This window comes from Ictidomys tridecemlineatus, chromosome 6 (assembly GCF_052094955.1).
Source record: "Ictidomys tridecemlineatus isolate mIctTri1 chromosome 6, mIctTri1.hap1, whole genome shotgun sequence".
In the NCBI taxonomy this organism is placed as follows: domain Eukaryota; kingdom Metazoa; phylum Chordata; class Mammalia; order Rodentia; family Sciuridae; genus Ictidomys; species Ictidomys tridecemlineatus.
In genome coordinates this window covers 63,515,548-63,532,045 of record NC_135482.1, presented here as the reverse complement: position 1 = coordinate 63,532,045, position 16,498 = coordinate 63,515,548, and the positions used below count along the sequence as shown (strand labels likewise).

Here is a 16,498-nt window from a genome sequence, read left to right as displayed (position 1 = left end):
AATGTAAAACCACTCCTCCTGGGCTTAGTTTGTGAACTGGTAAAGATAGAAGCAAAAAGGAAGAAGCAGCCCACAGATACAGTGAAATCCAAAGTGGGTCCTATAATTTCATTTCCTCTAGAGGGCTTAATTACAAATAGACATAGTATGATAGTGTACATTCATTTTTATTTGCTTTTTTTTTATCTCTCATTCAATAGTCTCTTAGATTGTGCCCCCACCCCACCCTGTTGGGAATCAAACCCAGGGCTTTGGTCATGCTAGGTAAGCAATCTACACTGAGCTATATACCCCCAATCCTGTTTTTTCCTTGTTGATCTCAAGTCCTATTGCAGATCTAAGAACCATCTTTGGAAGACCAATGGACTCAAGGTAATGTTCAGTTGTTTTCAAAAACCTAAAGGAAAAAAAAAACAGTTATGTCCACAGTCAGTCAGTGACTTTTTTTTTTTTTTTTTTTTTTGGTGGTACAAGAATTGAACTCAGAGATGCTCTACCACCTCTACCACTTCTACCTCTCAGCTACAGCCCAAGTCTTTTTTTTTTTTTTTAATCTGAGATAAGGTCTCACCAAGTTGGCTGGCTTTGAACTTGAATTTTCCTACCTCAGCTGGGATTACAGGTGTGTGTCATAGCACCTAACCCACAGTCAGTAACTTCTGTCTACCTTCTTTCTTAGTTTTTTAGGACTCCCAATTAAGTACGGCCCTACTTAATTAAGTATGGCCCTTATAAGGATGGGATTTAAGGTTTATAAGGATGGGGGGGGTAAAGAGGTTAGGTCTTAGATATGTCAGTATTATAGGTATATGCTCACGACATAGCAGCAAGGACAGACTTTGAAATTGCTGTGAGCCAAGATTCATGTCACAAGACTCCAGGATGCATTACAAGTACACAGTGAGATGTATTATATGGCTCTACTACCACATCAGTGTAGGCAGAGTCTCACTTAACTCTCAAGCATTGCTTAAGGTGGTAAAATTTCTTTCAAAAATTAAAGCAAAATCTCAAAATGCCCTTAGAAAGAAATTATGGGAAAGGAGCATGCCTGAGGGCCCCACAGGCATTTCTGAGTTTCGTTTTCCCTTGACTTTGAATTAGGATATGTGCCTGGTTCAGATCTATGGTTGCCCCAATCTTAGCCTAAGCTAAGCAATACAGTGAAGTCTGCTCAATGGGAAAGGAAACTCAGTAATGTGGAGGGAAAGTACACTTCCCCTCTAGGGGAAGGGAAGGGACTTTACATAAGGAAAACAATTATTGTCCCAGCCCACCTTTTGCTCCCTAACCCAGCCAGTATATGGATCTCAAGATAACCTGTTTCATCCCATTATTTGAGAGGACTCACCTTATTTATCCAAAAGATGTAAGCAGAGACCCGGGTGAAGACTGTGGGCTTCATGGAGACATTACAGCCCAGGCTGGACACAAAGCTGGTCACTCCGTAGACAGCATACTTGCCTCTCACCGAGCAGTGGAGGGGACCTCCAGAATCACCCTGCAAGGAAGAGAAGCAGAGTCGTAAAACTAGATCTTTTGATCTTTCTGTCTTGGCTTATGGTCTGCTCATCCCCCCCACCCCCCTTTGTGTGTGTGTGTGTGTGTGTGTGTGTGTGTATTTAGTTACATTAGTTGTAAATGGACTCAATACCTTTATTTCACTTATTGACCTTTTTTTATATGGTGCTGAGGATCGAACCCAGTGCTCCACATGTTTGAGGCAAACACTCTACCACTGAGCTACAATCCCAGCCCCTGCTTACCCCTTTCTTTTTGTGAGATCTTGTATAGTTTTAAAACTGCAGTTCAATTATCTACTTCCATCATATCTTCACAATCAAAATGAATCTCTTCTTCCTTTCTAAACAACCAAAGCACTTCTTCCTCTCTTTGCAGCAGTTGCCTTGTATTTTGGTTTCATAATTTGCTTCTGCCTCCCACACATATCTATGAACTTCTAAGTCAGGAACTATGTCTTACTGGTATCATTCCTCTTCACAGTGCTAGCATAGAACGCTTTTGTTGTTTGTTTTTGTGGTGCTGGGGATGGATACCAGGGCTTTGCCCATGCTAAGCACATACTTTTGACACTGAGCTACATCCTTAGCCCAAGCACAAAATTTTGAACTCTTTTTTTTTTTTTTTTTTTTTGCAGTACTGTGGATTGAACCTAGGGATCTCTACTACTAAACTATACCCACAGCCATTTTATTTTATTTCATTTTATTTGTTTATTTTTGTAGTACTGAGAATTGAATCCATGGCCTTGTACATGCTGGGCAAGAGCTCTATTACCAAGTTACATTCCAGCCCCCTTTATTTTTTCCCATGCTGGCCTTAAACTTGTGATCCTCCTGCCTCAGTGTCCCAAGTCATTGGGATTATAGGGGTGTGCCACTGTACCCAAATTGAATTTTGAACATCATAAATTCAATAGTTGACTTAAATTGAACCTGGGATAGGAGAAGTATATAGTTCTAATAATTCCTTTATCCCCAGTATTTAGATCAATGGGTCTAATTATACCAAAATGTTCAGAGAGTAGGTAATCAACACATGTTAAACTAAGTGTGGTAAAGAGAAGAGAAAGTGATGAATAAGGTAATGGTTATGTGCTCAGGCTTAGCAGTACAATGACCCAGAGGTTTATAGACTAGGATCTCGACACCGTTCTTACTCAGCTTTTAGAATGCCAGGTGTATAATGCCAGACATAAAATTAGAAGACCCCTAGGTTCAATCCCAAATTCTGAACAAAATAAAAAATAAGGGGTTGGGGATTTGGCTCAGTTGCCTCACATGCACAAGGCCCTGGGTTCAATCCCCAGCACCACAAAATATAAATAAATACATACATACATACATACTAAGAGAGAGGGGTAAAGGAATAAAAAGTGAAGGCAAACTCTATGCAGGGAGAAGAAAGAAAATAAGCAATAAAACTATAGTTAAGGGCTGGGGATGTGGCTCAAGCGGTAGCACGCTCGCCTGGCATGCGTGTGGCCCAGGTTTGATTCTCAGCACCACATACAAACAAAGATGTTGTGTCCCCGAAAACTAAAAAAAAATAAATATTAAAAAAATCTCTCTCTCTTTAAAAAAAAAACTATAGTTAATATTGCATCCATGATACAAGAGAAGCATGTCATTAAACATGTTTAGAGAACAAAAATTTACAAATCTGATAGTAGAAATTAAAGTTTGGGAGTGCTGGAACATAGAGTGAACAAACAAAATATATAGGAGAGGACCAGGAGATAAACATATGAACAACAAAAATTCTAGAAAGGGCTGGGGGCAGTGGTATATGCAGCTCAGTGGTAGAGCAGTCACCTAGCATACGAAAAGGCCTGGGTTTCAGCTCCAGCACCAACCAACCAACAAACAAAAATTCTAGAAAGAGAAAACTAAGAATGTAGGGGAAAAAACTATTAAGAATAAACATTTTTCAGAACAAAAGATTTGGAGTTTCTACAAAGAAAAAACCCACTAAGTATCCCTCATAATAAATATAAATAGACCTTCACCAAGACACAGACCAATAGTGGTAAGAGTAGCTGAAACAGGAAGGTTAAAAATTAGTGGAAAAGCTGGTCATGGTGTCTCAGCCTTGAAATCTTAGTTACTCCAGAGGCAGGAGGATCTCAAGTTCAAGGCCAACCTTGGCAAATTTAGCAAAATCCTGTTTCAAATTCTAAAATAATAATAATATTAAGGCTGGGAAAAAAGAATAAAATCATGGCACTTGCAGGTAAATGGAAGTAGTTAGAGGAGATATTGCTACGTGAAGTTAGCCAAACCCAAAAAAACAAATGCCGAATGTTTTCTCTGATATAAGGTGACTGACTTATAGTGGGGTAGAGAGAGGGAGCGTGGGAGGAATAGAAGAACTCCAGATAGGGCAGAGAGGTGGGAGGGAAAGGGAGGGGCAGGGGGTTAGCAATGAAGGGGGAATGTGATGGACATCATTATCCAAAGTACATGAGTTGGTGTGAACATACTTTATATACAAACAGACATATGAAAAATTGTGCTCTATACGTGTAATAAGAATTGTAATGCATTCAACTGTCATTTTTAAATATTTTTTTTAGTTATAATTGAACACAATACCTTTATTTATTTATTTTTATGTGGTGCTGAGGAGGGAACCCAGGCCCTCACACCTGTGAGGTGAGCACTCTACCATTGAGCCACAACCCCAGCCCCTCACTGTCATGTATTTAAAAAATAAATTCAATTTAAAAAAAACTGTTACCAGCAAAAAAAAAAAAAAAATAGAGGAGAATGTAGAGTTGAATTAGTGATGAATTGACTATGTATTCAGCAAATGAAAAAGTTACTGACTCCAGGGAAAACAAAATTAACGTGAGAAAGAAAAAGTAATCATAGAATAGTACATGATTTACTTGTGAGTAGCATTTTACATAATCATAATAAACATTGATTGTTAATCTAATCAAAAATATTTGGGGGTGGTAGAGAGTTTGAGGAGGTGATGGGAAAAGCTCATGGTTGGCAGAAGGAGACAATGTGTGGGCATAAGAGAGATCCACATATTCCATAATACCTGAACTGAAAAGTTAAGTAGTAATGTTAAATATATATTTTAGGGGCTGGTGTTGTAGCTCAGTGGTAGAGCACTTGCTTGATATGTCTGAGGCACTGGGTTTGATTCTAAACAGCATATATAAATAAATAAATAAAGATCCACGGATAACTTAAAAATATTTAAAAATTAATTAAATAAATATTGTGTCCATCTATATCTATCTATATCTATATCTTCTTTTTTTCCCCATAGATGGAGGTAGACTGCAAAACAATCAGTGGAAAGAGTTAAAAGTGGACCCCTCTTTTATTATTCTTTTATTTATACTGATTATTCTTTTTCACTATGGAGTCTCTTGGTCTTATTTGCCAGTTTAAGCAATTTGATAGGTATAGCTTCAATAAAACTTAACCTTAAAAATAAAAACAAAACAGGAAAGGAAAGAAAACACCGAAAGTTCAAATTGGAGAGAATTCTTTTAGAGAGGAACTAGCTGTACCCCACCCCAACTGCTTAGGAAAATTTTTTATTTTTAGACTACTATAATCTTCTGCAATCTGCATTTGGGGTAAAATTGGGAGTTCATAACCCACTTCAATCTAATGTATGAAATATGATATGTCAAGAGCTTTGTAATGTTGTGAACAACCAATAAAAAAATTTTTTAAATAAATAAATAAAAATAGACCACTATAATCAAAACAAAACAACCTGAATCTCTTCTACCTATATCCTACCAGGGATTTGAGAGTTTTTCAGAGCTAGAGGAACAGAAGATAATTAAATTGTATGAAATACCATTGTCTTATGCTAATTGACCGGAAAGAGAAGGGGTTCTGAAGGGTGGAGAGTGTGGCTGAGGATTTTAGGGCAGAAGGAAGAGCTGAAAAAGAATTTATTGGAAATGGGTCCATTGAATCAGGAGCGGCCCCTGTGAATTCACTCTGAGGAGAAGGGAACTCAGAATTCTGAAAGGCTACAAGACACTATTTGGGAAACTCCAGTGGGAAAACACCTAGAAACACAATTGTCTCAGAGAATTAACAACTTGGTGGCAGCTGGAAGAGAATTACCCTGGTTTTTCAGAGTTCTAGGCCTTGAGAAAGCAGAAAGGTGTGAAATTTACTCAGAAAGATATAAATCTTAAGAGGTTATAGACTGGGCTGGGGCCGTAGCTCAGTGGCAAAGCACTTGCCTAGCATGTGTGAGGCACCGGGTTTGATCCTCAGCACAACATAGAAATAAATGAATAAAATAAAGATATTGTGTCTATCTACAACTAAAAAACAAGAAACAGTTATAGACTGATGAGGACTTAGAAAAGGTTACATATGCATTAGTCTGTTTCTCTTGGCATTTAAGTTTTAACACTGTGAAAGTCATAGAAAAACTGGGGTAAGTTGGTCACCTTATTTCCATAATTCTTTGGGTATGTGTGTGTCACAAAAATCCCTTTAATTCTGTCATTCTACTATTTCAGCCATCCAACCAGCTTCCTGCTAGTGACATCTCTTCCTCCTCCATGTAGCTTGTACCTTGTAGTTGATCTGCAGTTCTGTTCAATTTCCAGACTCATGCAAGAAACCCAGGTCTGGATTAATCCATTCCCTCCATCTGGGTCTGTGAGTAAGATGGAGTATACATCCAGGGGGTTACTACCTGGTCTCCAACTTCAACACATTGGAGGACAATCTTCTTTCCCTTCACCTCTTTATTACAAATGCATATAACCTTTGCACCTTCATTTTTAGCAGTCAAGTGGACTCTTCCTAGTTCATGAGTAACCAGAAGCAATAATACAGAACACCTGACAACTTGCAGCTACCCACCCTACAAACTCTTTCACATTCATGTGTATGTCTGGTGTCCCTCCTCCTCATCAAAGTCAGTTCCCTCTGTGCTCTTAGTTCCAACTCTCCCTTCTCTTCTGAGATCTTGTGCCATCCATTATTCCCTTTCTAACTTTGCACTCATTTTCTTTTCCTTTTAAAAGATACATCCCCTCCATGATTTGCTGTCATTAAAAGTACCAGACTTTTTCTGTTCCTCCCATTCATCCAAGATTCTTGGGAGAGTTATTTACATCCTCTGCAATTTTTCTCATTGCTTCTTTATTCCTTACCCTTTTTTAAAAAAAAATTTTTTTAGTTGTACACGGACACAATACCTTTATTTTATTTATTTTTATGAGGTGCTGAGGACTGAACCCAGTGTCTCACACATGCTAGGCAAACGTTCTACCACTGAGCTATAACCCTAGCCCACACACATTCCTTACCCTTTGATTGAGCTTCTGCCATCACCACTGAAACTGCTCTTGCTGTGATTAACAGTGATTGGCCAGTTGCCAAAGTAGCCACACTGTGTGATGACCTTCAGTATTTCCTGAGATTCTGTAAATCCCTGCTACACATTTTTCTTATAACTCTACTCTTCCTCTCTTACTTAGAACTCTAGTGAGTTCTTTGTTCTTCACCTGGCCCTAAAGCACTCAAGCATTTATATTCTTGTAGTTTTTCCCTAACTCACTGCTTCTCATTCTACAACTTTTCCCTGGGGCGGGAGATAGAATATCAGTTGCTCTCAAGTGTCTCCAACCCCACTTTCTGCCCCCAGTTCCTCTTTCTTATATCTAATTTTTTATCAGTTAACTTAATATCCAAATTATGCAAATCTCTGTTGGAACCTTTATATTGTAGTACAAAGGCAGCCCTAAAACACTATGTAAATCAGCTGAGGCCATGTCCCCTCCCCCAAAAATGTCATTTAGAACACTGCAAATTTATATATTTTTCATGTCATGAAATATTATTCTTTTTTAAAAAAAAAAAATATATATATATATTTTAGTTGTAGGTGGACACAATGCCTTTATTTTTATTTACTTATTTTTATGTAGTGCTGAGAATCAAACCCAGTGCCTCACCTGTGCTAGGTGAACACTGTACCACTGAGCCACAACTCCAGCCCCTAAAATATTATTCTTTTGATTTTTTTTCTCCTAACCATATCAAAATGGACCATATCAAATCAGGCAGCAGGCTGGATTTGGCATGTGGCCCTTAAACCTCTGCTCTGCTGTAGCTGTAGGGAACACCCAGTAATTCTTCATGTGTTCTAAGATTCAACTAATGTCTTTATTCATGCTGTTCCCTTTTCTAAATGTCTTCCCACCCCCACCCCACCCCCACCCTTTTTTTTTTTTTTTTTTTTGGTCTAGCTTCCTTCTATTTAACCTTTAGGACTCACAGCACATTTTACTTTCTTGGAGAAAGTTCTTTTCTGACTCCATGAGTATTTGTCCTCAGGTCCCCATATCACTCTCTGCGTGTCTTTTTTTTAGCACTTAGTCACAATGTATTCTAATATCCTACTGGATTCTCCCCCACTTGACATTGTCTGATTCATTCATCTTTGTATCCCTAGCACTTAGCACAGTGCTTGGCATGTAGTAGATTACACACCAAACATTGTTGAACTGCATTAAGAAATCTGTAAAGTGGCTGGGCATGGTGGCTCATGTTTGTAATTCCAAGCAACTTAGAAGGCTGAGGCAGGGGAAACGAAAACTTGAGGCCAGCCTCAGCAATTTAGCAAGACCCTCAGCAACTTAGTGAGCAATCCTGTCTTAAAATAGAAATTAAAAAGGGTTGGGGACATAGCTTAGAGGTAAAGCACCCCTGGGTCAAATCCAATTTGGGCCCCCAAAAAAGAAAAAAGAAAGAAATCTATAATATGACTTATTGCTGACTGATCTTGTCTAAACAGAGTAAAATTCTATTATATAAAAACTATTATAAAATTATTTTGTGTACTTTCCCCTACCATATTCGCTGGTAATCTACTGCTGTAAATACTACTGGGGTAAGGGGGTGGTAATGGAGGAAATACAGGAACAATTGGGATTGATAGGAGTGGGAGCTACCTTACACCCAATTATAACCATCTTTCCAGCCTCAGCCCCATTCCTGTCATAAAAATATAGGTCACAAGTTCTGAAGAACATATATATATACCAATATACAAATATTAGGCCATATACAAGCTTCTGAGGTGGGGACATCAAGTAAAACAAAACTTTTTGGGGGATGCGTACTAGGGATTAAACTCAGGGGTGCCTTACCACTAGATTATATCCTCAGGCTTTTTTATTTTTTGAGACAGGGTCTTGTTAAATTGCCTAGGCTGCTTTTAAACTTTCGATCCTTCTGCTTCAGCCTCTCATATAGCTGAGATTATAGGTGTGGCAAGCAAGACAAAATTTTTTTTCTTTCAATATTTTTATAGTTATCAATAGACCTTTACTTTATTTATTTATATGCAGTGCTGAGAATTAAACCCAGGGCCTCACACATGCTAGGCAAGTGCTCTACGACTAAACTACAACCCCGGCCCAAGAAAGACAAATTTTAAGGCTCCTTTCAACTTTGAGATTCTGCGAGGATAAAGTTACTAACACAGAACCATTCTCATTCTGATACCAGAATAGGAAGTGGAGACTGCATGTGGATACCAGAGTAGGTGTGGAGTGAGCCAAAGGTGGAGGGAAGCGGGGAGAGCAGAGGGGAAAGCAATGAAGTGGGACTCCTGATGCTTGTAATTTTTACCTGGCATCCAGCGTTAACTCCATCTCCACCAGCACACATCATGGTGGTCTTCACAGCGGAACCCCAGTAGGAAGGGTGAGAGCAGGTGGCATGGTCCACGGTGGGCATGGGCGCCTGATGAAGGGTCTGGGCTAGCTGTCCTTCGGCTAAACAGGGCATACAACACTGGAAGTCAGCCCCTGATGCTGATTAGGGAAAAATCCTTCCATACCCTGCTAAACTGTCCCAAGCTTTGGTGTACCATGGAGTCAGGGTGAGCTCCTTCTCTCTGCTTGTCATAGGTCATGAATCCTCTACTCTTTTCTCTCATGTGCTAGGCAAGGGCTCTACCACTGAGCAATACCCCAGCCCTTTTAATTTTATTTTGGGACAGTGTCTTGCTAAGTTGCCCAGGCTGGCCTCTCTCCTCCTTATATGGCAGCTACCGGCTTCTTCCTTTGGGGAGGTATCCTTGCTCATTGTTCCCAGTCTCTAAACCAAGAATCCTATTCCTGCTTTCTATCACTCATGGATAACTGTGTTAAGGAATTAGAAAGGCCTTATTTGTGGACAACTCATCTGTCTGTCCTACTCCTTACAATACAAGTAGAACAGTGATCACACACACCTGTTTTTATTTCTTAAGAGCCTGGTACAGCTTTTTTTACTTGACTCTTGTGGCTTTTCAAAGTCTTCAAGAAAGACAAATTTTAAGGCTCCTTTCAACTTTGAGATTCTGTGAGGATAAAGTTACTAACACAGAACCATTCTCATTCTGATGCCATGTGCTATTTCTTTGGATCATTGCAACAATGCTTAATGTTATGGATCAAGAAATTGAACCACAGTGACATTCAGTGAATTGACAGGAGGGCAGAGTTGGATTAGAAGCATGTCTCTTTCAGCTCTAGGTTTTCCCAATGGACTGGCTGGTCACAGCATGACTTGCCTGTCCTTCAGTAAAGAAAGTATCACCTTGTGGCTGACAGTCTTTTGCATCAAGATTAATGTTCCTTCCTGTTTCTCTTCATAGCCTTCCTACCTTTCCATATTTTCTGAATAATATTCCCTACTTGAAATCTTCTCATAATGATCAGAAGAGGGCTGAGACTTCCTCTGCCCTGACTCATGAGGATCTATAGCTACTCCTGGTTCATTTACTCCCACTCAGCCCAGTACCTGTCTATGGAGGTAGCATGATGGTATAATTACCAATAAAGTGAGACCCAGGATGCCTGGCTTCTGAATCCAGATTTGCACTAATAGTCATGTGATTAAGGTCCTTAATTTCATTGGGCCTTAGTTTCTTCGCATAAGAAGTCTTATCTATCTATCTATCTATCTATCTATCTATCTATCTATTTATTTATTTATTTAATACTGGGAATTGAACTCAGGGACAATTAACCACTGAGTCACATCCCCAGTCCTTTTATTTATTTTTATTTTGAGACAGGGTCTTGCTAAAGTTGCTTAGGGTCCTCACTAAATTGCTGAGGCTGGCCTTAAACTTGCAATCCTACTGCCTCAGTTTCCTGAGTGGCTGGGATTACAGGCATGAGTCACTGCACCCAGGTGAAGTCTTTTTTAGTTCTTAGGGTCTATGAATCAATGACTTGACTATTCCACTGCCTGTTCTTAGCTTAGTTTCATGTATCAGTTATTTTATCTGTGGTCTTTAGGTTGTTGGTCTCTGACTATAAACACCTAGAACCACAGAAAGATATACTCCAGAAGCTTAGCTGCATTATCAAGATCTCAGTGGTAGATGGTGCCAATGTAGATAACTTACTCCTGGTCCTGCCCCAGCCTGTGATGGAGCAAGGATATTTGTTTCTCAGAATGATTCCTTTCAGGGGCAGAGCAGACAGCTGGACATAGCTATTGAGGGTAACGCTCTGGGTTAGACGCAGCAGGGCGATGTCATGGCTGCAGGAGGAAAGGAGATAGTTTACTGGTGGAATCAGGTCTTCCCTCTGATCAGCATTGGCACTGGTCAGTACTAAGCTTTTGTCACTCCATCCAGCTGGAAACCAACACTTGCAAGAAGGAAGCTAACTTGCTAAGCATTTGAGTTTACAGTAGGACATTATATGTTTAACAGTACCATCTGCTGGAGAAGCTTTTGTATTGCAGCCTGGCTCTGATCTGTGCATCCCTGGGAAGTGGAGAATGGGTAATCAGAATGGAGCAGATGGCATGATATTGGGGGCAGCTTTTAAAGATGTGAAAGACTGCATGGCTCTGAAAGCTCTGCAGAAGTGTCCCAATACTTGTACCCATCCCCACCTCCACACTCTACAGAATTATCACCTTTTTTTCCTTTATTCTTTCTTTTTAATTTTTTCTTTCCTTCCTCCCCACCCCCCCTCTCTTTCTTCTTTCTTTCTTTTGGTGTTGGGGATGAAACCTGGGTCTTCATTCATGATAGGCAAGTGCTCTACCACTGAGGTAAATCCAAAGCCTTGAAAAAAATCACTTTAATAATTTCTTCCCCAGGGCTGGGGTTGTGGCTCAGTGGTAGAGCACTTGCCTTGCATGTGTGAGGCACTGGGTTCAATTCTCAGCACCGCATATAAATAAATGAATAAAATAAAGATCTGTCAACAACTAAAAAAAATTTTTTTTAATAATTTCTTCCCCCAAAATTTACAACTTGGTCTTATGTAAGGTTCATTTTAAGAAATTTCCTTTTGACACTGGGTCTTAGCCCAGTGGGAGAGCTCGTGCTTAACATGCCTGAGGCCCTGAGTTTCTTCTCCAGCACCAAAAGAAAAAAAAAAATCTCCCTTTACTTATAGAGTGTATTCCATAAAGTGAATAATAAATAATAACAATCAAATAAAGCCTAGAGACATTAAAATAGAGAGAAGGGCCTTCACTTAATCAAATCACGCAAACCCACCTACATCAAACAAATCCTAAAGATCTTCAGAAATTCTCAAGCCCTCCCCAGTCTAAATTCTCAAAGTTCTTCTGGATGAATGAGCCAGTTTATTACTCCCTGTAGGACCCAGTGCCCAGAGATTCTCCAGACTCCTCATCAAAGGCCCATAAGCCACCAAGTTTCAGGCAATGCAGGCCCCTCTAGCCTCTGGGAGAACACGTGAAGGGAACCAAGACCCAACTAGATCCAGCAGCTGGCTCATCAGCTCTCCACCCCCCAGTTCCGCCTTGTCCCTACCCGGCAGCCACGTCCTTGCTGTCCCAGTACGGGTGTATCACGATCTTATCCACTTCCATGTACTGCTCCGTCCCTTCTTCCTTTCCGAGGTTGTGGTCCCCAGCCACCACACGGAAGACCATTGGGCTGGAGTGAGAGGGGAAAGCCCTGAGTGATTCAGGAGGCTCCCTTTCCTCCCGAGAGGAAAGTTGAAAAGAACTCTTTTATCTTTAGGATAGGAACCCATCTTAGTTGGCCCGCAGATGAGGATGGAAGACCCTCCAAGAGGAGGAAGTAACAAGCTCTCTCATTCCTTAATTTACTACTGACTTGTGGAAGTGGAAAAACTTACTATCAACTTCATGTTCACGGTTTATTAAGCTAAACATCTTCACCTGGGACATCTTCACCTAGTAAGCATAGTGAAATCATGGCTCTTAGCCACAGAGGGACTTGAAAAGAAGTTCAAACTTCTCAGCTAGTAATTGTGGTCCTGGAAACCAGCCTCACTCAGGACTAACCAAATCAGAAACTTTGCTGAGTGGAGCTTTGTGCCTTCCAGGTGACCCCCACACAAACACAACACACACACACACACACACACACACACACACACATGCGTGGGATTGAACCCAGGGGTGCTTTACCACTGAGCTACATCCCCAGTCCTTTGTATTTTTTTATTTTGAGATGGAGTCTCATTAAGTTGCTGATGCTGGCCTCAAACTTGTGATCCTCCTGCCTCAGCCTCCTCCCAAGTTGCTGGGATTAGAGGTGCACCAGGTGATTCATGCTCAAATATGAAAACTTCTGCTCATGACAAATATGAACAAACGGCTTCAGTCCTATGTTGACTAGGCACTTAGATATGTACTCACTCCTCATAACAGCTCTACAAAATAGGTATTATTACCTAGTTTTAGAGATAAGAGAATGGGAGACTAGAGGAGCTAAGTAAGTTGCCCAAGGCTACATGGGAGGAGATAGTGCAACAAAATTTGGAAGGGATCCTTCCTGACTCCAAAACTTGTACTTTTCTCTCATACCCTTGCTCCACTGACTCCTAAACACAGATGGGCTGGGCAATAGCCCACTGCCCACACCCATATTATACTGCCCCGGTATAAGTCAAAGTTGTATAAATTTCTCCAAAAAGGTAACTTTTTCCCTCCCAGGGGCTCAGAAATGTTAGTCTTTGTTTTTTCTCACTGGTCCACGCAGTGAGCCGCTGTCAACACCCAGTTCTTTTTGACGAGGGTCCCTCCACAAGTGTGAAACCAGGAACTTCCAGACTGGTACTGGAGGGAAACCTAGACGGGGAGGAAAGAAAAGAAGAATAGGCTGGTGTTTGCCCAAAATCTTTGCCCCCAAATATGTCACCTTAAATTCCTGACTTTCCTGAGGACATCCTCTTAACTTTCTGGACTAGGGAGAGCAGGCAGGTTTCCTTTGACCAGTCAATTGCTATTGTTTGTTTGGTAATGGCTACTCAGGGTGTGTTTTTGAGAAGGGGTGCATAGATGTTTCTGGGGTCAGCTGGAAAGAGTGCTCCATTGTTTGGTGATGTTTGCTGTGCACATGGATAGGGAAATAAAGGCACAATACTGTATTTGGCATTTATAGGCTAGTGTTGCAATGGGCCTAGAGCCCAGGTCCTTTTACCTCTGTACCCTGTTGGAAAGGAAATGTATCCAGTTGTAACTCCTTCATCTAAGCCCTATACCATTTAGTTCTCAAAAGAGTTCTCCCTTCAATGTTTTCAAGAAGTATCCTGTACCCCCAACCCAGGGAATACTTAGAAATGCTAATGGAATGCTTTTTTTTTTTTTTTTAAGTTCATGCTTCCTTGTATTACACAGCGAATCTCCTGAAGATTGGGGCTCAAACTGTCATAAATTGAATCTAGTTTAATTTCCAGGTGTGGCTATTCACCAATCAATATGCCAGTTTTTGCTTTTTTGGTACCAGGGATTTAACTTAGGGGTGTTTAACCACTGAGCTACATCCCTATCCCTTTTTATTTTATTTTATTTTTTGAGACAGAGTATTGCTAAATTGCTTAGAGTATTGCTAAGTCACTTAGCGCTTCACTAAGTTGCTGAGGCTGATTTTGAACTTGTGATCCTCCCGCTTCAGCCTCCCAAACTACTGGGATTACAGGCATGCCCCACTGTACCCAGGCTGTCAGTTTTATATATTTACATTTGCTTGGATCAGGGGCCAGCTCCTGCATGAAGCAAGTGGTAACTCTAGCCAAATAAGCACAGCGCTCAATGCCTGTGGTACTGTGTGGTGCATGTACATGTGTACTTCATGCGCTGGTGAGGGCATGCGTGCTTGAAGGTATGTGGAGCCCAGTGTGTGGGTCTAGCACAGAGTCCTGCAGGTGTGTCACAGTAGTGTCTCTGAGGTATAAAAGTCATTGTGTTTGGGTGCATGTCTGGGAGAGTATGGCTGATATTCAAACCCCTTCTTGCAAGGCTTTTACATTTAGAAATCCACACAAGCCTGGTCCCATCCATCTTTAAAATAGACAATTGGAGAGCTGCCTGTTAATCAGGACGCACACAGACAAGCACAACACTTTTTGTGAGTGTGCAGCAAGTCTTATTTGGGTAAAAGTTTGGGCTGTGAAGGAACACCCACCTGAGAGGGCCAGGAATTCTTCTGGGCCTCAGTCCCTCCAACCACCCGAGCATTAGTTTCTGGAAAGTTCGGGATGCTGTTTCCTTTGTGGGACAGAAGAAAAGTGAGTGATGACTAAGCATGGGGTCAACCCTGGGTGGAAGTGGGGGTGGGGGTGGGGAGTGGTGGTTGTGTTTGAGGAATGTTAGCTTTGTCTGCAAATTCACAGCTCTTTCCTAACAAATGAGGGGCCCAGCTCTGAGTTCTCTGAGCCTTTTTTTGAAAGTAAGGGAGTCTGCAGTGCCAGAAGTCCCAGGAGTCCTGAAATTCTGTCTTGCTGTGAAGGACCTATCCAAAATCACCAGGCTAGGGACTAGAGGACCCTGTGATCTTAGCTCACCCAAGGTCACCCCTGGGCTGGAGAAGAATCCTCTCCCATACTTTAGCAGGATTCTCCAGGGGACAGGGACAGGCATGCACATCCCAGGTGGGCACTGGCTGAGGATGTCCTCTGGTGAAGGAGGCTGGTGGAGAAGCCCAGGTACCCCCAGAAGGGGCTTCTTTATACTTCATGATTCAGAGAACTGCCACCCAGAAAGGTCTTTCCATGGCTCTCATCTTTCCTATCATGTGCTCCAGAAAAGTAAAACTTTTGCTGGATTTACAGGCAGAGCGTCCCACTCTCCTCTGGGATAGGCAGCTGGCTCCAGCATAGGGAAGGCTTTCCCACCCTCCGGATCAAACCCCCTTACTGTGGAACTCAGGTCAAATGATCCACTTACCATAAAGGACCAGGGTGGCGAACACCAGGAAGCACAGCATGATGCCAGCAGAGTAGACCACTGTCCCTTGCCTTGAGCCAACCTCTTTATACACCTCTTATCAGCAGCTTTGCTGACCTTCTTCCTGCCAGCTGGCAGGGCTGTGGGTGGAAGGCAGGGAAAAGCACAGGTGACATGGAAGTACAAATGAAAAGATTTCTTTTCAAGTAAACTAATTAATCTGTTCTTCAAAGACAGAATAAAGTTGGAGCTCAATTAATCATCTGCTTTTAGTTGAAAAACATCCAACAAAATTTCAAAAATAAAATGGAGAACCAGGGATGGCTTTCCCCTGGGGTGCACCCCTCATCATCCTACCTTGTCATCCGTCACTGCTCCCACAGTCCTCCGAAGCACCACAAATGCAAAGACCTGCCTGGTGCACCAGTTGATGAAGGCAAGGAGGGGGGAGTGGTCAGTAAGAGGAAGGAGGAGTTAGTCATGGTGGTGCACACCTGTAATCTCAGCTACTTGGGAGCTGAGGCAGTGAAGCAAGAACAGAGATCAGGCAGTTAGTGTAAATAGATGATCAGGTCAGGAAGATAGAAGCTGTATGGGGTCTGGAAGATGGAGGCTGATTCAAAGGAAATGGAATGTTAATATCTTCAGGACACATTCCCTTCACTCATGGCCAAGTCACTTGCCACTGGAGTACTGAAATGCTAATACCTTCAGAGTCCTCTCCCCTGCTGCAACCTGTTGTCAAGGTGATCTCCTTCCAGGGAATTGTTCCTCCCAACAAGGGGCTG

General features: G+C 41.5%; 1 protein-coding gene across 1 annotated transcript; it reads right to left on the bottom strand.

The window, feature by feature from the left end:
* Positions 1-148: 148 nt before the first annotated feature.
* On the bottom strand, positions 149-16,167 carry Cela1 (chymotrypsin like elastase 1). Its single transcript, XM_078052400.1, has 9 exons — positions 16,068-16,167; positions 15,711-15,850; positions 14,950-15,032; positions 13,513-13,613; positions 12,325-12,450; positions 10,933-11,069; positions 9,162-9,307; positions 1,352-1,501; positions 149-397 (listed from the first exon to the last, which is right to left on the bottom strand). Exons 2-9 carry the CDS (start codon positions 15,748-15,750, stop codon positions 380-382), a joined length of 801 nt encoding a protein of 266 aa, XP_077908526.1. The 5' UTR covers positions 15,751-15,850; positions 16,068-16,167; the 3' UTR covers positions 149-379.
* Positions 16,168-16,498: the final 331 nt, after the last annotated feature.

Excerpts from the sequence above, each read along its gene's own strand:
- Cela1 (XM_078052400.1), bottom strand. The coding sequence starts at position 15,750 with ATGCTGTGCTTCCTGGTGTTCGCCACCCTGGTCCTTTATG. Across the intron at positions 13,614-14,949 it reads AGAATTCCTGGCCCTCTCAG|GTTTCCCTCCAGTACCAGTC; the intron begins GTGGGTGTTCCT and ends CTCCCCGTCTAG. Across the intron at positions 1,502-9,161 it reads GAGTTAACGCTGGATGCCAG|GGTGATTCTGGAGGTCCCCT; the intron begins GTAAAAATTACA and ends TCTTCCTTGCAG.